Source organism: Lepidochelys kempii, chromosome 10 (genome assembly GCF_965140285.1).
Source record: "Lepidochelys kempii isolate rLepKem1 chromosome 10, rLepKem1.hap1, whole genome shotgun sequence".
Classification (NCBI taxonomy): domain Eukaryota; kingdom Metazoa; phylum Chordata; order Testudines; family Cheloniidae; genus Lepidochelys; species Lepidochelys kempii.
The window spans coordinates 50970656-50992376 of NC_136389.1; the positions used below are offsets into that span (position 1 = coordinate 50970656).

General features: G+C 45.7%; 1 protein-coding gene across 5 annotated transcripts; it reads right to left on the reverse strand.

Annotated features, from left to right (window-relative positions):
- Window positions 1–918: 918 nt before the first annotated feature.
- On the reverse strand, window positions 919–21687 carry HYKK (hydroxylysine kinase). Of its 5 annotated transcripts, none has more exons than XM_073303539.1 (6): window positions 21552–21680; window positions 20718–20889; window positions 19331–19683; window positions 16751–16893; window positions 5230–5413; window positions 919–2730 (listed from the first exon to the last, which is right to left on the reverse strand). In XM_073303539.1, exons 3-6 carry the CDS (start codon window positions 19674–19676, stop codon window positions 2270–2272), a joined length of 1134 nt encoding a protein of 377 aa, XP_073159640.1. In that variant the 5' UTR covers window positions 19677–19683; window positions 20718–20889; window positions 21552–21680; the 3' UTR covers window positions 919–2269. The 5 variants fall into 5 exon arrangements, with proteins under 5 accessions (XP_073159640.1, XP_073159641.1, XP_078710771.1 ...); XM_073303540.1 differs by lacking the exon at window positions 21552–21680 and adding an exon at window positions 21365–21447; XM_078854645.1 differs by lacking the exon at window positions 20718–20889 and having other exon boundaries at window positions 919–1937; window positions 21365–21687.
- Between the last annotated feature and the right edge of the window lie 34 nt (window positions 21688–21721).

A 21721-nucleotide genomic window follows, 5' to 3' on the forward strand; every position in this document is an offset into this window, starting at 1 on the left:
GAAGGCTGCTATCAAATCCACCCTTACTTTTCTGCAGACTAAACAAGCCCAGTTCCCTCAGCCTCTCCTTGTAAGTCGTGTGCCCCAGCCCCTTGATCATTTTCATTGTCCTCCGTTGGACTCTCTCTAATTCGTCCACATCCTTTCTGTAGTGGGGGGCCAAAACTGGAGTAGAGACATGTTGTTACCAACGTTACTTTGGGGTATGCTCATTTATTAGGATTATTCTTCTGGGGGCAAGGGTGGTGTCAGTGTATCATCATCATCAGTGTATCTATCAGTGTATTGCTTGTGTCACTTGTGTTCTCATATGGAGCTCTACTTCTCCCTGCTGCAAGTTCCCTCCTAATGGACCTATCCTGCAGGACCTAGGTTCCCCAGTGCTGGGTTCTTCCAGCCCCAGAATCAGACGAACACACACACATTAACAGAGCACATCCAAGAGGACCGGGTTACCTCCCAAGCTGACCCCTTATATGTCCCTGGACTCAGTAGGCTGGGTTGAGCAGCATTTTCAAGCTGTCACCCTCATAGGCCCTTGGATTCAGTTGGCTGGATCAAACAGCACTCCAAGCTGTCACCCTCCTATGCCATAGGCACCGCACTGGAATAGAGCACGTGTGAGCAGGCTGAGTCGAGCAGCACTTTCAACCTGCCACCCTCAACTGCCCCTGGATTCAGCAGACTGGATCAAGCAGCACTTCCAAGCTCCCACCTTCATATGTCCCAGGTTCAGCACATCCCTATCCCCACTTTCACGTTACACTTGTTCTGGTAGTAACCCATTTGATGAGCAAACCCCACAGGATTTTTGGGCACTGCAGTGATCTTTTAGTTTAGGTACGAGGGGTGTTGCTGCAGAATGAATGAGGAAACCAAAAAACACCCAATAGGGGGAGAGAGAGAGAAGCCACCAGCTTAATCATTAAAGTTATTTATTGCCAGGTAATAACCATAGGGGAGCCAAACAAACAAAAGAGTTATAATATTAAATCTAACTTAAATTTGATTATAAAAGTCAGGTTTAGAAAATGATAACTAATCACACAAGTCAGGGTCAGAAGGCTATACCTAGACCAAGAGAGAGAGAAAGAGAGAGATGGGTTCTCAGCACTCCGTGAAGCTTGAATCGATCAGGGGTCCCAGAAGGTGGTGGTAGTTGAGGGTCTGGAGTACTGGAGATAGGCAGAGGCCCCAACACGATCAGTCAGGAGACGGTGAAGTCCCAACGGAACTGATTCAGATTTTGGATCCAGGCATCAGAACGCTTACTTGGGCATGGGTGGGTTTTTGTAGAGAAACAACAATGGTTCAAGGGAGAACTCTAGATTTATGTGTAAACTGATGGCTCAAGGGAGTATACCAAAGTTGTTTTGTTAAGGCTATACAACGGGAGCTGATCATTCCTGGCTATGGGTAATGGTCCTTGGAGGGAGCTCACAATGCAATTAGGGAGCTTCACTATTTTGGATACCAATAAAGGATTTATTACTAGAATTAGTCTGATAACTACTGAGCCGAGTGTGTGCAGGTGTGGGTTCATTAACATCTGGAGCAGAGATCCCCTGTCATGCAGTGTTTCTCTGCTTTTCTGGTCCCAGAGTTCCCTGTGGTTCTTGCCTTGGAATCTCTGTTCTCCATTCTATATGCTAATGGAGATGCCTCCTTGTCCTATCTTCAATGTAAATGAGGCGAGGGGAGTTTCCTTAATCCTGTCACCCTTATCCCAGGGGCTTAGGTGTGTCCCACACTGCTTTTTCATTGCTTTTTGTAAGTCTTTCTTCTGATTGGTTTTGGTTCAAGCACATGGGGGGCAACGAAGGAAAGGTCTTTCGTGAGTCAGACAGGCTGGGTACTGCGCCCTGGTTCCCCAAGAACACACAACTGCCAGGTAACAATGTTGAGCCCAATTTTCTAAACAGTACATGGACAATTACCTGTGAAAAAATGTACAATTTCAATGCACATTTAGCAAACCAAGTGACTGTCTTTAGGCATATACATGACTGGCTGTTCGGGTATGTAAGTATTCAGTGTGCATCCACCACGCTGGTAACTGAACATGAGCAGACAACTTGTAGTTTTTTTTAAAAAATCATGGTCTTAAGAGCCATTGATGCATCTATGAAAACATTCTCAATGCATTATTTTATATGAAAATTACTTTAAAAAAATGTAGTGAATACAAATTGTACAATTACATAAATTGTGAGGTGCATCTTTACTTGTAAGTATATGAACATTTGTGTCTGTAATAAAGGTATGAAAGCTACATGGGTTCATTGTTCATATATGCTTTTGCAGTCTCAAACCAAATCTTCTCTACAGCTTCTTGGCCCATGTCAAACATTCTTAATAAGTGCTTCCATCCAGTTTTTGCTGTGATCATTAGGTATTCTTTGTTCTCAGGATACAAGAGGGAAGTGTATGAGGCTATTACAAGTGACTGAGAAAATCTACCACTCACCAAGAGAAACAGGGCGTCTCTCTCCTCTGTTGTCAATGGTACAATGCTTTCAAACCCTGCAAGAATATGCCCTCCCACACTGAGAGGATCCTTGCTCTCAATCATCATGTACATGATAGTTATTGCTAATTCAAATACATAGTAACCATAGCTCATGTCACTAAAGTCCAAAATACCGGACACTCTATATTGTGGATTCTCTGGTGAAGCAGTGTTGGAATCTAATAAGATATTATGATCATTAAGGTCCCCATGATTGATACCTAAATGCAGAAAAAATGAAAACAGTATTATGAATAAATAATAAACAGAAGAAACTTTCCTCAGAGTGTAAACGGACACATACACTGATCTATCTCAGAACTAAGGCATGATAATATTCCTATAAGCCATCATGCCTTGCCAGGTCTCACTGCTTCCTCATAAGAACCTTAGCTTCATTAATCCTATATAATAGCTGACTAGATGGCAACTGGCAATGGGATTGGGATGATTTATTATTTAGCTTGTTGTAATACCCACAATATGCTAAGTGCATTCCAAATGCAAGGGATTGCACAGAGAGCTTCAAAGACATTGCTATCTGATAGCGGTCTGGTGGCCTATATTAAACGAGTTAGTATTCTCTTCCTTATTTCTACCATTTGGTGTCTACATAATGAAAACCTACATCGTAGGTGGCAGTCTCAGCAGAGTGAGGGCTCGTCTACACTGGCAATGTAAAAGCGCTGCCATCTTTGGTCTTTAACACTGGCAGTGTTAAAGAAGTGGTTCGGGACTATTTAGAAAAGCTGAACGAGCACAAGTCCATGGGGCTGGATGCGCTGTATCCGAGAGTGCTAAAGAAATTGGTGGATGTGATTGTAGAGCCATTGGCCATTATCTTTGAAAATTCATGGTGATCGGGGGAGGTCCCGGACGACTGGAAAAAGGCTAACATAGTGCCCATCTTTAAAAAAGGGAAGGAGGAGGATCTGGGGAACTACAGGCCAGTCAGCCTCACCTCAGTCCCTGGAAAAATCATGGAGCAGGTCCTCAAGGAATCAATTCTGAAGTACTTGAAGGAGAGGAAAGTGATCAGGAACAGTTAGCATGGATTCACCAAGGGCAAGTCATGCCTGACTGATCTAATTGCCTTCTATGATGAGATAACTGGCTCTGTGGATGAGGGGAAAGCAGTGGACGTGTTATTCCTTGACTTTAGCAAAGCTTTTGATACGGTCTCCCATACTATTCTTGCCAGCAAGTTGAAGAAGTATGGGCTGGATGAATGGACTATAAGGTGGATAGAAAGCTGGCTAGATCGTCCGGCTCAACAGGTAGTGATCAATGGTTCCATGTCTAGTTGACAGCCGGTATCAAGCGGAGTGCCCCAAGGGTCGGCCCTAGGGCCGGTTTTGTTCAATATCTTCATTAATGATCTGGAGGATGGCGTGGATTGCACCCTCAGCAAGTTTACAGATGACACTAAACTGGGAGGAGAGGTAAATATGCTGGAGGATAGGGATGGGATACAGAGGCCCCTAGACAAATTAGAGGATTGGGCCAAAAGAAATCTGATGAGGTTCAACAAGGACAAGTGCAGAGTCCTGCACTTAGGACAGAAGAATCGCATGCACCGCTACAGACTAGGGATCGGATGGCTAGGCATCAGTTCTGCAGAAAAGGACCTAGGGGTTACAGTGGACAAGAAGCTGGATATGAGTCAACAGTGTGCCCTTGTTGCCAAAAAGGCTAACGGCATTTTGGGCTGTATATTTAGGGGCATTGTCAGCAGATCGAGGGACGAGATCGTTCCCCTCTACTGGATACTGGTGAGGCCTCATCTGGAGTACTGTGTTCAGTTTTGGGCCCCACACTACAAGAAGGATGTGAATAAAATTGGAAAGCGTCCAGCGGAGGGCAACAAAAATGATTAGGGGACGGGAACACATGACTTATGAGGAGAGGCTGAGGGAACTGTGATTGTTTAGTCTGCGGAAGAGAAGAATATGGGGGGATTTGATAGCTGCTTTCAACTACCTGAAAGGGGGTTCCAAAGAGGATGGATCTAGACTGTTCTCTGTGGTAGCAGATGACAGAACAAGAAGTAATGGTCTCCAGTTGCATTGGGGGAGGTTTAGGTTGGATATTAGGAAAACCTTTTTCACTAAGAGCGTGGTGAAGCACTGGAATGTGTTACCTAGGGAGATGGTGGAATCGCCTTCCTTTGAGATTTTTAAGGTCAGGCTTGATAAAGCCCTGGCTGGGATGATTTAGTTGGGGATTGGTCCTGCTTTGAGCAGAGGATTGGACTAGATGACCTCCTGAGGTCCCTTCCAACCCTGATATTCTATGATTTAACGTGGCTTGTGTAGTCATGGCACAGCGAGCTCTCCCAGTGGTCTTAAAAAAAAAAATTACCTTCACGAGGGGTGTAGCTACTAGCGTTGTCTAAACTGGCACGTTATAGTGCTGCAACTTGCAGTGCTCAGGGTTTTTTTTTCACACCCCTGAGTGAGAAAGTTGTAGCACGGTAAAGTGCCAGTGTAGACAAGCCCTGACACTGAACTCCCCTTTCATTCTTTGAGATGATTCCCTCCCAGTCCTGTTTCTGAGGCATGCTCATGGTGCATTGTGGGGAAATTTGTACATGTCCTGTGGATAAAGTAAATAATTTCTGCCTACAGTGCCTTGAATCTGCCACCTCTTACAAGGACTCACATTCCCTTTTAAAAATTTATTAGATCACATTACAGTATAATTGTATTAAAAATACTCACAGGCTCGAAAATTCCTTAGCTTGGGTACTATTTTATCTTTGAACTGCTGAATAAGTTGCTCCACAACTTCACGATAACTGTTCTGGCCCAAGGCATGAATATACTGCTCTAGAAGAGGAACATTTGCCAAGTTCCAAATGAACTTCCCTCGATGCAGACTTTTTATTGATGGATGATGGAATTTCTTAAGAAAAACACAAGAAAGAAAAAAAAGACTGTATACAACAGCTCTGCCTCAATGAAGACGTGGCCTGATCCAATGCCCAATGAAGTCAGTTGGAATGCATTGACTTTAATGGGCTTTGGATCAAGTCCATAGAGAGGGGGCTTTGCTTTGACAGTCATTTCATACCATGTGAAACCTTGTGATTGTCTGAAATTAAAACCTCATTCAAGCTGATGTGTGAAAATCCTTCCCTTAAGACAGTTGTAAGAAACACTTAAGGGCCACACCTAAAAACAAGGCCTAATATAATCTCTCCAGAAACTAACACTATGTAGGTGAGAGGTTCCGCACCCATTGTGACTCTGGGTATGTCTACACTATGGAATAAGGTCGAATTTATAGAAGTCGGTTTTTTAGAAATCGGTTTTATATATTCGAGTGTGTGTGTCCCCACAGAAAATGCTCTAAGTGCATTAACTCGGCGGAGCGCTTCCACAGTACCGAGGCTAGAGTCGACTTCCGGAGCGTTGCACTGTGGGTAGCTATCCCACAGTTCCCGCAGTCTCCGCTGCCCATTGTAATTCTGGGTTGAGATCCCAATGCCTGATGGGGCTAAAACATTGTCGCGGGTGGTTCTGGGTACATATCGTCAGGCCCCCGTTCCCTCCCTCCCTCCGTGAAAGCAAGGGCAGACAATCGTTTCGCGCCTTTTTTCCTGAGTTACCTGTGCAGACGCCATACCACGGCAAGCATGGAGCCCGCTCAGGTAACCGTCACCCTATGACTCCTGGGTGCTGGCAGACGTGGTACGGCATTGCTACACAGTAGCAGCAACCCCTTGCCTTGTGGCAGCAGACAGTACAGTACGACTGGTAGCCGTCATTGTCATGTCCGAGGTGCTCCTGGCCACGTCGGCTGGGAGCGCCTGGACAGACATGGGCGCAGGGACTAAATTTGGAGTGACTTGACCAGGTCATTCTCTTTAGTCCTGCAGTCAGTCCTATTGAACCATCTTATGGTGAGCAGGCAGGCGATACGGACTGCTAGCAGTCTTACTGTACCATCTTCTGCCGAGCAGCCATGAGATGTGGATGGCATGCAGTCCTTCTGCACCGTCTGCTGCCAGCCAAAGATGTAAAAGATAGATGGAGTGGGTCAAAACAAGAAATAGACCAGATTTGTTTTGTACTCATTTGCCTCCTCCCCTGTCTAGGGGACTCATTCCTCTAGGTCACACTGCAGTCACTCACAGAGAAGGTGCAGCGAGGTAAATCTAGCCATGTATCAATCAGAGGCCAGGCTAACCTCCTTGTTCCAATAAGAACGATAACTTAGGTGCACCATTTCTTATTGGAACCCTCTGTGAAGTCCTGCCTGAAATACTCCTTGATGTAAAGACACCCCCTTTGTTGATTTTAGCTCCCTGAAGCCAACCCTGTAAGCCGTGTCGTCAGTCGCCCCTCCCTCCGTCGGAGCAACGGCAGACAATCGTTCCGCGCCTTTTTTCTGTGCGGACGCCATACCAAGGCAAGCATGGAGGCCGCTCAGCTCACTTTGGCAATTAGGAGCACATTAAACACCACACGCATTATCCAGCAGTATATGCAGCACCGGAACCTGGCAAAGCGATACCGGGCGAGGAGGCGACGTCAGCGCGGTCACGTGAGTGATCAGGACATGGACACAGATTTCTCTGAAAGCATGGGCCCTGCCAATGCATGCATCATGGTGCTAATGGGGCAGGTTCATGCTGTGGAATGCCGATTCTGGGCTCGGGAAACAAGCACAGACTGGTGGGACCGCACAGTGTTGCAGGTCTGGGACGATTCCCAGTGGCTGCGAAACTTTCGCATGCTTTAGGGCACTTTCATGGAACTTTGTGACTTGCTTTCCCCTGCCCTGAGGTGCATGAATACCAAGATGAGAGCAGCCCTCACAGTTGAGAAGCGAGTGGTGATAGCCCTGTGGAAGCTTGCAACGCCAGACAGCTACCGGTCAGTTGGGAATCAATTTGGAGTGGGCAAATCTACTGTGGGGGCTGCTGTGATGCAAGTAGCCCACGCAATCAAAGATCTGCTGATATCAAGGGTAGTGACTCTGGGAAATGTGCAGGTCATAGTGGATGGCTTTGCTGCAATGGGATTCCCTAACTGTGGTGGGGCCATAGACGGAACCCATATCCCTATCTTGGCACCGGAGCACCAAGCCGCCGAGTATATAAACTGCAAGGGGTACTTTTCGATAGTGCTGCAAGCTCTGGTGGATCACAAGGGACGTTTCACCAACATCAACGTGGGATGGCCGGGAAAGGTGCATGATGCTCGCATCTTCAGGAACTCTGGTCTGTTTCAAAAGCTGCAGGAAGGGACTTTATTCCCAGACCAGAAAATAACTGTTGGGGATGTTGAAATGCCTATATGTATCCTTGGGGACCCAGCCTACCCCTTAATGCCATGGCTCATGAAGCCGTACACAGGCGGCCTGGACAGTAGTCAGGAGCTGTTCAACTACAGGCTGAGCAAGTGCAGAATGGTGGTAGAATGTGCATTTGGACGTTTAAAGGCGCGCTGGCGCAGTTTACTGACTCGCTTAAACCTCAGCGAAACCAATATTCCCACTGTTATTACTGCTTGCTGTGTGCTCCACAATATCTGTGAGAGTAAGGGGGAGACGTTTATGGCGGGGTGGGAGGTTGAGGCAAATCGCCTGGCTGCTCGTTACGCGCAGCCAGACACCAGGGCGGTTAGAAGAGCACAGGAGGGCGCAGTACGCATCAGAGAAGCTTTGAAAACCAGTTTCATGACTGGCCAGGCTACGGTGTGAAAGTTCTGTTTGTTTCTCCTTGATGAAGCCCCCCGCCCCTTGGTTCACTCTACTTCCCTGTAAGCTAAGCACCCGCCCCTCCTCCCTTCAATCACCGCTTGCAGAGGCAATAAAGTCATTGTTGCTTCACATTCATGCATTCTTTATTCATTCATCACACAAATAGGCCACAGGCAAACAGCCCAGCAGGAATGGGCTCCTCTGAGTGTCCCCTGAAGAAAAGCACTCTATTTCAACCAGGTGACCATGAATTATATCTCACTCTCCTGAGGATAACACAGAGAGATAAAGAACGGATGTTGTTTGAATGCCAGCAAACATACACTGCAATGTTTTGTTCTACAATGATTCCCGAGTACGTGTTACTGGCCTGGAGTGGTAAAGTGTCCTACAATGAAGGACGCAATAAGGCTGCCCTCCCCAGAAACCTTTTGCAAAGGCTTTAGGACTACATCTAGGAGAACCGCAAATGCCAGGGCAAAGTAATCCTTTCACATGCTTGCTTTTAAACCATGTATAGTATTTTAAAAGGTACACTCACCAGAGGTCCCTTCTCCGCCTGCTGGGTCCAGGAGGCAGCCTTGGGTGGGTTCGGGGGGGTACTGGCTCCAGGTCCAGGGTGAGAAACAGTTCCTGGCTGTTGGGAAAACCGGTTTCTCCGCTTGCTTGTTGTGAGCTATCTTCTTCATCCCCAAAACCTGCTTCCGTATTGCCTCCATCTCCATTGAAGGAGTCAAACAACACGGCTGGGGTAGTGGTGGCTGAACCCCCTAAAATGGCATGCAGCTCATCATAGAAGCGGCATGTTTGGGGCTCTGACCCAGAGCGGCTGTTTGCCTCTCTGGTTTTCTGGTAGGCTTGCCTCAGCTCCTTCAGTTTCACGCGGCACTGCTTCGGGTCCCTGTTATGGCCTCTGTCCTTCATGCCCTGGGAGATTTTCACAAAGGTTTTGGCATTTCGAAAACTGGAACGGAGTTCTGATAGCACGGATTCCTCTCCCCAAACAGCGATCAGATCCCGTACCTCCCGTTCGGTCCATGCTGGAGCTCTTTTGTGATTCTGGGACTCCATCATGGTCACCTGTGCTGATGAGCTCTGCATGGTCACCTGCAGCTTGCCACGCTGGCCAAACAGGAAATGAGATTCAAAAGTTCGCGGTTCTTTTCCTGTCTACCTGGCCAGTGCATCTGAGTTGAGAGTGCTGTCCAGAGCGGTCACAATGGAGCACTCTGGGATAGCTCCCAGAGGCCAATACCATCGAATTGTGTCCACAGTACCCCAAATTCGAGCCGGCAACGTCGATTTAAGCACTAATCCACTTGTCAGGGGTGGAGTAAGGAAATCGATTTTTAAGAGCCCTTTAAGTTGAAATAAAGGGCTTCATTGTGTGGACGGGTGCAGGTTTACATCGATTTAACGCTGCTAAATTAGACCTAAAGTCCTAGTGTAGACCAGGGCTCTGTGTGTGTGTGTGTGAGCACGCATTAGAGAGAGAAGCAGAGAACACAGAAACTGAGGACAGACAAGAACAGAGAGAGGGACAGAGGCAAAAAGCAAAAAAGCCGAGCAGTAGCATCTGAGCACAGTGTCAATAAAAAAGCTAGAGAGAAGGCTTTTGGCTAAAGAGGCTTGGGCAGTAAGCTAAGAAACTGCTCCTTTTGCTTTTGGTTCCTCCTGCATTTGGAGAAGCAGGACTTGGTACATTCCTTGTAAATATACAAGATTGCATCAAAGAAAATACCAGACTCCATCAATTTCTACTTTCACCAGGAACATCCCCAGCAGCCCAAAATTTGACTAGCAGCTCAGGGAAACAATACCAGCGGTGTCCTGGAAGATAGTTAGTTTCAGTACATTGATATCCACCCACATCTTTTAGTAAGAAAGATTAATTTAAGCAATTCCTCATTCTTTAAAATATTATAGAAGTGCTAGTGATGATAATATCTTCCATACATGTAGAAACTTTAATCCGTAAGAATTCCACAGTGCTTCTCAAATTGCATACATCCAATAACACTTCTTGGGCACAACAAGCTTTACATACAACTGCTGCCAAAGTGTAAAAGAGACAGAACCTGAAGGTACTTGCCAAAAATGGATACAATCTGACCATTTAAATGCAGCCACTTCTGGGATAGAGACTGCCAACCAGCTGGCTCTCAGCATACTGCACAACAGTGCAAGGGATAGGAAGTTTTGGCCAATAATAATGGAGCAAAGCTCTAGCCTTATAAAAAGTGTCACGGGACTTTTAATGTCCATTCAACACAGGCAGACACTCACCCATAAGGTCTGCATGCAGTAAACTAACTGCATCTCATTTATTTACTTGGAAAAAATGAACAACCAAGTCAATGGTACTCTGATTTGACCCTGTGTATCCAGGGAATCTAGGTATTGTCAAACTTAATCTTTAGGTCATGAAGCCATTCTCTCTCTTGCAGATGTGCAGGGAATTTCTGAAAGCAGTATAGAGGAGGGGTGGCAGACCACTGTGTAGCGGGGTTGTCACCCCGCTCCGGCCCTGAAGGGGCTGCAGCTGGGGAAAAAGAGTTAAAACACCCAAGCTAGGCTGATTGGAGTAGCAGCCACAGCTGTGGCCAGCTTAATCTGGGCCCAGCAGGCCCTTATAAGAGGGCTGTGGGCCAGAAGCTGGAGAAGTCTCACTCTAGCCCTGGAGTGGGTGTGGGCAGGGGCAAAGGCAGCTCGGGAGCTCCAGCCTGGTAAACCCCCAGGCTGCAGGCCTTGGTAAAGGCCCAGAAAGATACTGGGGTTGCAGAGGGGCAGCCTGGGAATAGGCAAAGGCAGCAGGTCCTACCCCCTTGCCAATGATGAGTGGCTATTACACTGCAGTCTGCCCCAGTGAGTGGGGGCTAGATGATGACTGGCAGTAGCCACTGAGGCAAGGTGGGTTTAGAGGGTTGGGGGTTCCCCTGGGAGGGGAGACCCAGAGTGTGGGGGGTACTGCTGGGGCAGAACCCTGAGGTAAAGGGGCACTGGGGTCCAGGAGGGATATGGGGGCCAGCAGCAGGTGAGACATGGGCCTGCAGAGGGTGCTCTGGGCTGGAAAGAGCTAATTTCCAAGATGACCAGCAGGAGGCACCAAATTGGTGAAGCGTCACCTCACTACAAAGTGCCTTTCTTAACTTTTGCCACTCTCTTATATTGGTACAATCTTTGTGGGGTGGCTTGGCTAAACTGGCTTTAGGGGCAGATTCTGCCAGTGGTGCAGTGCAAAAGCATGCTGCAGTGGCAAATCTAGCCCCAGGTTGGTTTGGTATAGTTGATTTGGTTTGGGACAGCTGAAAACAGAAGTATGGATGAAAATCAGATATGATAATGAACAGGATATTGCCTCAACTAAAACTTGATTACATACTACTATAGTACTTACATACTACTCTGCAGTAAGATGCACTGCACTAGTAAGAACAATGCCACTTGGTGATCAAACATTGCAATTTTAACCTTCTATAACAGGCAATGTCCTCTGTTCAGGAGAGAGGGACACCATCAATATGAAACCTAATCTGTTTTAAAATACAAGTTACACATTACTCAGGTTCCTATAACTTCCTATGAGTATCAGCTGCTAATGTTTATGGTTTTACAATAACATGTTGCTATTTTAAATATTTCTCTCCCCTGTGGCTCTGTAAGAGCCACACAGGCAAACGAGAATCTAATGGGGAAACAGTGAAACTTACTATACACAAAGTGCTGTCAAGTGTACAAGGAAACTAACTGGGGGGAAAAAAGGGAATTATTTTTCTCTATCATCTGTCAGCTAAAGTAATCTTAGATTTTGTGAGTCTCTTGAGTGACAAGAAGAAAGTTATACAAATTTCCTTTAGTTAAAAGGAATAACTGAAATTATATGGGGCATATGGATTTTTCCCCATTCTCCATTAAAATTAATCCTCTACTTCTCTCTTCAGATAATGTAACATTCATATTCTGAGAGCAGCTTGTCTATTTAAATGGTTTCAACCATATTGCATTTTAACACCATGGACTCTGGTAACACTAAATTACCTTTCCCACACTGATAAATGCTCTTAACATTTAACAGCATGGGCAGTAACACTAGCACAAGTGAGGAGTACAATTATCTGAAGTCTGTAGCACAGAAAATGAGAAACAGAGGTTAATGAAAAGTACTACACAATGCAAAGTTCTTTTATGTAACAAACTCGATTACTAGCTGATTTATTGGACTTTGTTGCTTCATCTAATCAAAGATGAAAGGCAGACCTTACTTTGCATTCCATGCTGTTTAAAAGGTATTTAACTGGAAGCAGCACATTGAGGGAATTGTCATAAATGTCTCCATATTAAGCCCCACTGTTCTGTTACAAGTGTACCAATCTGTACCAGTGTTAACTGGTCATGGTTCAAATGGTTACTAGAAAAAGAGTCAGGTCAAAATGAATTTTCAAAAAATTTAGCCAGCTGAGCCTCTGGGATGTTTACTTCACATAATAAATAAATAATAATACTGCCTTGTCCTTCTTTAGCACCTTCCCTGTGAGGATCTCAAAGCACAGTATGAATATTAATGAAATCAGCCTCAAAACACCCATTAGTAGGCAATAGTATTTCCATTTTGCAGATGAGCCACACAGAAGTTAAGGTCAAGCAGCAATTCTATTATGGAGAACAGTCTATTAATAGAAGAAGCTCTTCCTACAGGAAGGGTTATGCTAATTATGGGCATGGCAAAAGACCCCATGGCTGGACTCTGAAGACAATCAGTGGGAGGCTCTCACTAATAGAGGAAGGAGCTGCAGACAGTCACAGTAGGTTGATTCTGTCCAATTTTCCTTAGGGGTGTGTGTGTGTGTGTGTGTCTCTCTCTCTCTATATATATATATATTTATATATATATATGCATCTAAATCTACCTATCTTAGGTACTTTTATGGCTCCTGTAATGAGTATCTGAGAACCTCACCATCTTTAATATATTTAATCCTTATAAAACCTTTGTGAGGTAAGGAAGTACTATTACCCTCATCTTGCGGATGGGGAACAGAGGCAGAGAGAGAATAAAAGTGGCTTGCTCAAAGTCACACAGGAAGTCTGTGCCAGAGCGAGGAACTGAACTCGGGTCTCCTGGTGTCCTATTCACTGCACCATCCTTCCTCACTAACAATATTGTCCTGTTTGTTAGCTTTATTTACTCACAAAAAGAACATGCCTCTGTTCCGATGTCTTCAGAAACCATCTCTCAAATCATCTCTCATGCACTGGGCAGCTCCTGATATAGTTGTAATAATAAGTGAAAGTAATTTTCAGGCTGCAAGTGTACATAGTCCCAGCCACTAGCTGCTAAAATCCCTAAGGATGGCTGGCTCATGAGCTGCAAAGTTTGGACTCAGATCTAAACTCTCACAAAGTCCAGAGGCATTTAGATCAGAGTTTTTATCTGCCCTATCTGAAAAAGGCCCAGGACAACCGGGGGGCACACTGGGTCTGAAAGCTTTTTGGCCTCCAAAGCTGCAAAGAACTCCATAGAACAGTGCACTAATCATCAGCGGACATACTCAATTTAAAAGGCATTTTAAAGAATAAGGGGGATTCCCTTTTGTTCTTATTGCCAGCTGTAGTTATGGTTAATGATTCTTTGGTGTAGTTAAGGGGAATTGGACAAAGTCATAAGTAGGAAGGTGTGTTGCTGAAGAAATGTATAGACTCCATCATGCTGGCATGTGGCCAGTTAGGGTACATCTATGTCACAATCGGGAGGTCTGACTGCAGTTCATGTAGACATACCTACGCTAGCAGAGCCGGCACTAGGCATAAGCAGACTAAGCGATTGCTTAGAGCCCCGAGCAGCTCAAGGAGGGCTCCCTCTTTGCTTTTTATTATCTGTTATCTGTGGGGGTCCCCCATAATATTCCTGCTTAGGGACCCCAATGGGGCAGCACTGCTTCTGCAAGCTAGCTTTGATTCACCTAGCTTGCTAAAAAAGGCAGTGAAATTGCAGGGTGGAGACACGCTTGGGTCTGCCTACATGTGCAGCTATCACACCTCCTGATTGTAGTGCAGACACACCTTCACATTCACACTCATAATCTGACCCACCAGTCTGGGCTCGCTGCCAGGGGGAATCATTTAACAATAACGGTCATATTTGAGAATTCTCGTAGGTATTTTTCAGCTGAAAGCCAAATTAAATTGACAAACAGGAGCAAAGTAAGGATGTTCTCATTAGCTGGCCATAAGTGATTTTGCCTGAACATCTCTCCACTGGGAGGAAAGAAGAGAAGGAACAATTTTTAGTTTAAGTGAAGGAGAGGAGGTTAAGGGGGTGGAGAAGGAAAGGGAAGTTTATTTGGAGGTGAAGTGAATTTTTCATGCGGTGTCGCAAAATGACTGCTTCCTGAGCCACTGTGTCACACATTAGACATGAATCACTCCTACCTAATCCCCTCTCCACTGCTAATTCAGGATATATCAAAATTGAAAATAGCTGAGCTGCTGGAATCATATTAAAGAGCAGACACCATCACTTTTGTTCTGTTCAGCACTTTGAAAATTCAAAGAGAAAAATGCCCCTCACTCTGAATACACAGTGAAATGTGCTTCAAAATACAGTGACTCCCTGTCATAAAAGTACATCTAAAACTGGGAATGCACACATTTCCTTTAAACCATCAACAAAGTTACAGAATGTAGCCAGAGGGAGAAGGCAAATAACTATAAGTAAGAAAGTGTAGTTGCAGCCGTGTCAGTCCTAGGATATTAGCGAGTCAAAGTGGGTGAGGTAATGGCTTTTATTGGACCAACTTCTGTGAATAGGGCTAAGAAGAGCTCTGTGTGGATCGAAAGCTAGTCTCTCTCACTAACAGAAGCTGGTCTAATAAACAATATTACCTCACCCATCTTGTGTCTCTATAAGTAAGAAAGACACATAGGACAAGATTCTGAGGCACAGCCTAATATGTGCAGCCCATGCAGTAGGGGTCTATGGTAGCTTTAAGCCACCTTTGTATCCTCTGTCCTGTTCCTGGATTGCAGGAGTTGTAGAGGCCCTGGAATAAGGCAGACAGCAGTTCCCTGTAGGATGCAGCATTGCCCAGAGTCTCCACACTACTGCATTCTGAAGCACCCCCCCTCTCCCACCATACTACATGCCAGGGCTTGCAAGGGGGTCTCACAAGCAGCCTTCACACTGCCTGCAGCAGTGATTTTGCGAGGGGAATCATCCCCTAGCCAGAATTCAGGACCCATTAATGGTGCTCTGGCCCTTTAACTGTATGTAAAGGGGCCAGAATGGAGGGGAGAATCTCACTTGTATTGTTTGTGTGCATCGTTATGAAGTCTTCTGCATTTCTATATTGCCTTCCATTCAAGGATCCCAAAGAACTTTACACACATTTATATATTCAGCTTCAGAGGTCTTGTGTGCAACAGGTAAGAAAGAAGCATTCTCTCCATTTTACTGAGAGGGTTAGGGAAGTGAAGTAACTTGACCAAGATCACAGTAAGTCTGTGGCAGAGCTGGGAATAGAACCCCAATCTTTAGACTCCCAGTTGTGTGCTTTAACCACAAGAGCATCGCACCTCCCCTAATGTATACAGTAAAATAATGGGCAGACATGCTCTTAAACAGTAAAGCCACAGGTGGGCTTGGGGACCTTGTCTAACATCATCCACTATTATGTTCGCTGAGAAACATGGCTGAAGGCCAAGGACATTCAATCTTGCATTTGAGATCCATTCAACACAGGACTGGGGGAAGCTAGATACAACTCCCCTGTTCTCTGGGCTGGTCTGCACTGCGTCAGTTCTGGCATAAAACAGAGCAGCCATAGGAACCACAAGCTATTTGAGAAAAAAGAAAAGGAGTACTTGTGGCACCTTAGAGACTAACCAATTTATTTGAGCATAAGCTTTCGTGAGCTACAGCTCCCTTCATTGGATGCATACTGTGGAAAATACAGAAGATGTTTGTTTTTATACACACAAAACATGAAAAAATGGGTGTTTATCACTACAAAAGGTTTTCTCTCCCCCCACCCCACTCTCCTGCTGGTAATAGCTTTTGTAAAATGATCACTCTCCTTACAATGTGTATGATAATCAAGGTGGGCCATTTCCAGCACAAATCCAGCAGCTGGCAGAGGAGACAGTTCAGTCAGAGCAGGAGGGATCCATGTTCTAACCCTGGCTCACTGAGGCATTCCAGTTGGTCACGATATGCAACATAGTGACAAACGTGGAGTCCTAAGTGACCACAAATTTGTAGTACTTAACAAAGTGGTTGTGTTCTCCTTTCAAACCTCGAAAGAATAAGGGAAGCCATGGCTAGGGCATAGTTACGTACTACAGAGCCACACAGAAGAGCACTGTCGTGTGTTGAGCACTCTATGTCTACAGTGTTCAGGCGGTGTTTGCAGGTAGCTCTGAAACTGCAGGAATGTCTCTGATGTTACTGTGAGATGCCACTAGTTATACGTGTTATGAAATGTATAAAATACTACGAATCACTCCCGCTTGCATGCTGAGAACAAAAAGTCCTACCTCTGTGAGAGTTTTATCCAATCTGGCAGCTAGTTTCCCAATCTCGTATAAAATGTGAGGATTTGTAGAGATTGTTGCCACCGTCATGCCTGGGAGGTAGGTCAGCAGTCTCACCATGTACTTTTTTGTCACAGAGCCAGTACCTAATAGGCAAAGAGATACACTGTGAATCATTTCAATACACTCCATTAAAGGTCATTGTGTGTAAGGATAAGGAGGTTTCTCCCATCATAAAAGAAATCAAACTCAGATCATAAAAAAGACAATTCAAAGAACAGATTTACTAGATGACATTAGGAAAGGCCAACGCTCAGCACATGTGGAGTGTAAGTGCAACTCCTTGCCTTTACGTAGGAGAGCGACACACCTTGGGAAGGTTCCCCTTTCATGTGCACAAAGGGCCTGATCCAACACCAATGGCAGTCTTTGCATTGATTGCAGTGGGCCTAAAGAGAACCTAAAATAATAGGTTTCTTTATCAGAATGATGAGTCTCAATGGCCCTGGTTATCCTATTGAAATTACAGTGTTGAGGAAACCAGGTTCAACACAGTATTCTCCCACCATGCATGTTCTTGCATTGTAGATGGGTCTGAACTGCGTTTGAAACTACATCCCCAAACCATGGAGCTGGGGAAATAATTTGTAATAAGATTTATTTAATGAAGTTTGCCTTTTTTTGTTTGTGATTTGCCTGCAAGCAGATCAGCGTTTTCTCACATCTATTAATTTGAATGTATTTTCTGAATAATTTTTATGGCTAAGTCTTTTTCTGTTCTGTTTCTATTTGTGAGCAGTTTGATGCATTCACTATTTGAAATTCAAGCTATTTTGACTTGTCACATAGTTCACATGGCATGTTTCTGTTCCCTTAATGGACGAGTAAGTCTGTGGCAAAGCTGGGAATAGAACCCCAATCTTTAAAATCCTAGTTGTGTGCTTTAACCACAAGAGCATCACACCTCCCCTAATGTATAAGGTAAAATAATGAGCAGACATGCTCTTAAACAGTAAAGCCATGTGTGGGGTTGGGGGCCCATAGGCTTAATTTTCTGGTATGAATACTCATGATTCTGAATTCCAAATTCCTTGTTGGTGATTCTTTCACTGCAGTTATTTGCTGTTTCTACAAACAGTCCTGCCAGAAATACATTAGAACATTTGCAGAAAGCAAATACAAAAATGGCCATGACATGGTCAAAACAAGTTAACTGAAAAATTAGAATTAATATGTGCAGAAAGTCCTTTGGAGAATTCACAGTTTTCTGATGAACCATGCCATGACCCTGTGTGACAAGGCATCATTCCACTCCTGTCTTTTTTCTAGACAAACTGCTCAGAGACAGTGATGCTGGAACAATTTTTATTGTGGGGGTGCTGAAGATGGAAAGCATGTATTTGGGTTGTTATTACTACTTTAAGCCAGGGGGTGCAGCAGCCTCCCCTGAACCCCTAGTTCCAGCACCTATGCTCAGAGACCTTCTTCTGGTCAAATACCTTGTGCCATCTATTTACTGCATTCTCCCCCACCATCTTTACAAAGTCATGCAACTCTGTATTTACAAGCATACAAACCTTAGCTCACTCAGCCAAGTAACAGAAGATATCTTTCCCCTGAGAGATCTCTCCTGGCTCTGGCTCTAGCTCTTTCAAGCCTGCCAGCCTGTCTCTTCCCCCTGGCCTGGGCACTTCATTCCCATGCCTTTTTCTTTCTGGGCTAACGGGCTAATGTCTTCTGGGCTTTCCTCAGCCAATCCCAAACTATCAATTACACACAGCTTTGTCCCTCAAGTTTACTCCAGGGCAATTTAACTGGTGATTCAGAGATCAGAGGGCTGGTACAACTGATGTTGTCCAGCACCTTGTCACACCCTGCTAGAACTACCAAAGAGAATTTTAGCCTAATTACCTGAACGTCTCTTTTAATACACTTCACATGCTTACACACAAAAGTGCTTGTAGTGGTGCACAAGCATTTTATCAGTGCTTTTGCAATTGCACTGATTCTGAGCAAGACTCACCTAAGTTGCCTCCTGCCCTGCGACTCCCTGCACCATGGTAGTGCCAGTGTAGGACAGAAAGCACTGGCATTTCACTTGCATAGGTGCAACTGGTCTTCCTAGCACAGTTCTACAGTGCACCTGATATGCTGGCAGTGAGCTTTCTGGTCAAGGTTCTCCTCTCCAGAGCAGAGGTGATATTTCACCTATAAAGTTTAAGTGCTTATATTTTAGAAATAGAAAATTCAATGGGGCAGTGGATTGGAAGCAGTGTCTGGACCTGTAGGACAGGTACCTACACCACACTACTACTGCAACAGTTCAGAAAATGCTGTATGTGCAAGCTGAGCACCTGAACAAGGGCAACTGTTGCAGATATTCTGCACTGTTGCAACTACTCTAGGTCACTCATGCTGGTGTGGATTTCAGTGGCATTACTCCAGATTTATACAAGTGTAACAGAGCAGAATGTGGCCCAATTGCAATCACTGGGACAAACTGGGATACTCAGTGGTAGAATGTTTTGACACGAGAATGATAAAGCAGAAAGTAATTTTTTGAAGGATTTTGTAATCTCTCACCTAATGATTCTAGAGACATTATGTTACCGTCTTTAGTAAGATGGGGCGTAGCTGAAGGAAACCCTTCAACATTCAAAAATATCATGATCTGGGTCTGCACTTCAATGAGTTCAGGATTCTGGCTGTCTTCGCAGTTGGTGATTTTGAGAACATACTTGTCAGCACAGTCTGCTGTTCCCTCACTTCTTGAAACGTGCACATGAAAATTCTGATCAGTATAGCTGGGGAGTGATCTGATCACAGATACTTTTAATCCAAATACCCTTTCAACTAATTCAGTGGCTTCTTTTTCACTGAATGTTGGTTTAATTAATGTCTGGGATCCATGGATGTTTCCAGAAGACATTGTGTATCTAGAAGAAAACAGAGATGAGAATATTTCAATTGTATTCTGCCATTTAATATGGGCATAAGTTAGTGTAACAAAACAGACTCTTGGGTAGAAGGCGTTATACATTTATTAGCAAGGGGGAAAAAAGCTTCCCTGTTTAATGAAAATTTAACTATTCAGGATTCTCCATGTGCATTCTCTCTTTCTTCACCAGCTTCTTGTTTGTAAACCCACTTCAACCTTTGCTGCAGTTTCCAGTATAAGGCCTAATTTAAATATATACACACACATACACAATTTTAGTTGAGAAATAAAACATAAAAATGAACAATTTAGTGGATGCTAGCTAACAAAATTCATAAGCACGAAATATAAAATATCGCCAGTCAATGTTAAGGTCACCAGTCATATTGCTAATATACCAAGAATTTCCTAAGAAAGAAAGGGATCAAAATGCTATCCATGGCTCTTAAATTCAGATCCAGGATCAGATAACCCTTTCAACCAATGTTAACGTGTAAAAAGTAAGTGTAATCCTTCTGCCAGATGCTATCATTCAAAATTCAACAAAATATCAAGAAATATTCAGTGCCAATAAGTCAACAATACATTCAAAACAGCAATACCATTAAAAAAAAATCTAATCCATTCCCAAAAGCAGGGGTGGGCAAACTTTTTGGCCCAAGGGCCACAGCGGGGTTGCTAAAGGGTACGGAGGGCCGGGTAGGGAAGGATGTGCCTCCTTAAACAGCCTGGCCCCCGCCCCCATCTGCCCCCCCCCCACTTCCCAACCCCTAACCACGCCTCTGGGACTCCACCCCGTATCCAACGCCCCCCCCCCCCCCAGCTTCCTGACCGCCCCCGAACCTCCGCCCCATCCAACCGCCCCTTGTCCCCTGACTGGCCCCCGGACCTCCTGCCCCCCCGCCCCCCCACCATGCCGCTCAGAGCGGCAGGACTGGCTTATTGGAAAGCCCAGGGAAGGCGGGAGAGCGGGGGATGGGCCGGGAATGTAGGGGCTGGGCAGGATGGTCCCGCGCGCCGTAGTTTGCTCACCTCTGCCCCAAAGGATCCTTTCCGTTTTCCCCCGAGGCCAGATGTCAGTTTTTCTGCTGAAAGTGCTAAACCAACAGTTCTCCTCACAACCTCAGCCGAGCCTTGCCGCAACCTTGGACTCTGCTGAAGCCAGCAGCCCCATCTGGTGTGGGATGGGGCAGCTCCGCCCCACCTGGGTACGGGGGAGGGACAGGGGAGTGAGTGCGTCTCAAGGGCCCAGCCACAACAACCGAACTATGCTCCCCATGTACAATCGTATTGGTGGCCCAATCCTGGTGTAAACCAGTTTGGTCTCGTGTAATAGACAGAGCCAAACGCCGTTTTAGCTCCATTCCTGACCTGTGCCACAGCCCTGGCCTGTCTCCTATAACCTACACGGGCTCGAGACCCCCTTGTTCTTACTCCGGCTAACGCCCAGGCTTCTGCTCGCTCCGCCTCTCAAACGGGTTCTTTCGCCGCGCTCCCCTGGGGGGAAATCCGCGACCGCTGCCCCGCAGGGCATGCAGCTTTCACAGCAGCTAGGCAGCCCCAGCTCAGAGCACAGCCTCCGACAGCAGAGTGCCCCACGCTTCCCAAACGCGTCCTCAGAGATCTTAGACAATGCAACGGGGAACAAGAACCAGCCTAAGTTACAGCAGGGTCCCAACCTCCTAGCAGCAGACTGCGCGGGAGCAGATCCGAAAGAATCAGACACGCTGGCCAGGACGTGGCGTCTCTTCTGATCCTGGCCCATTACGCGCGCAAAGCGTCCCGTGTCCTCTCACAGCGCATCCACCCCGCACCGCCGGCGCAAAGCGGACTGGCTCCGATTTCCCCGGGGGAACGGTTCCATACCGCACACGGCGCTCGGCCTCGCTGGGCACCTCGGACGCTTGGAACCGGACAAGTTCCTCCTCTCAGACCAGAAGCGGTCAGCTCCCCGGCTCGTCGCCGCTGGCGGAGTGTGAGGAAATGTCTGATTGGCTGCTGGGTGCGTTAGGTATCGTGTATTCAACTGCTCTGCG

Excerpts from the sequence above, each read along its gene's own strand:
- HYKK (XM_073303538.1), bottom strand. The coding sequence starts at position 21,450 with ATGGGCCAGGATCAGAAGAGACGCCACGTCCTGGCCAGCGTGTCTGAT. Across the intron at positions 5,414-16,750 it reads TGGATAAAACTCTCACAGAG|AAATTCCATCATCCATCAAT; the intron begins GTAGGACTTTTT and ends GTTTTTCTTAAG. Across the intron at positions 2,731-5,229 it reads GCTAAGGAATTTTCGAGCCT|GTATCAATCATGGGGACCTT; the intron begins GTGAGTATTTTT and ends TTCTGCATTTAG.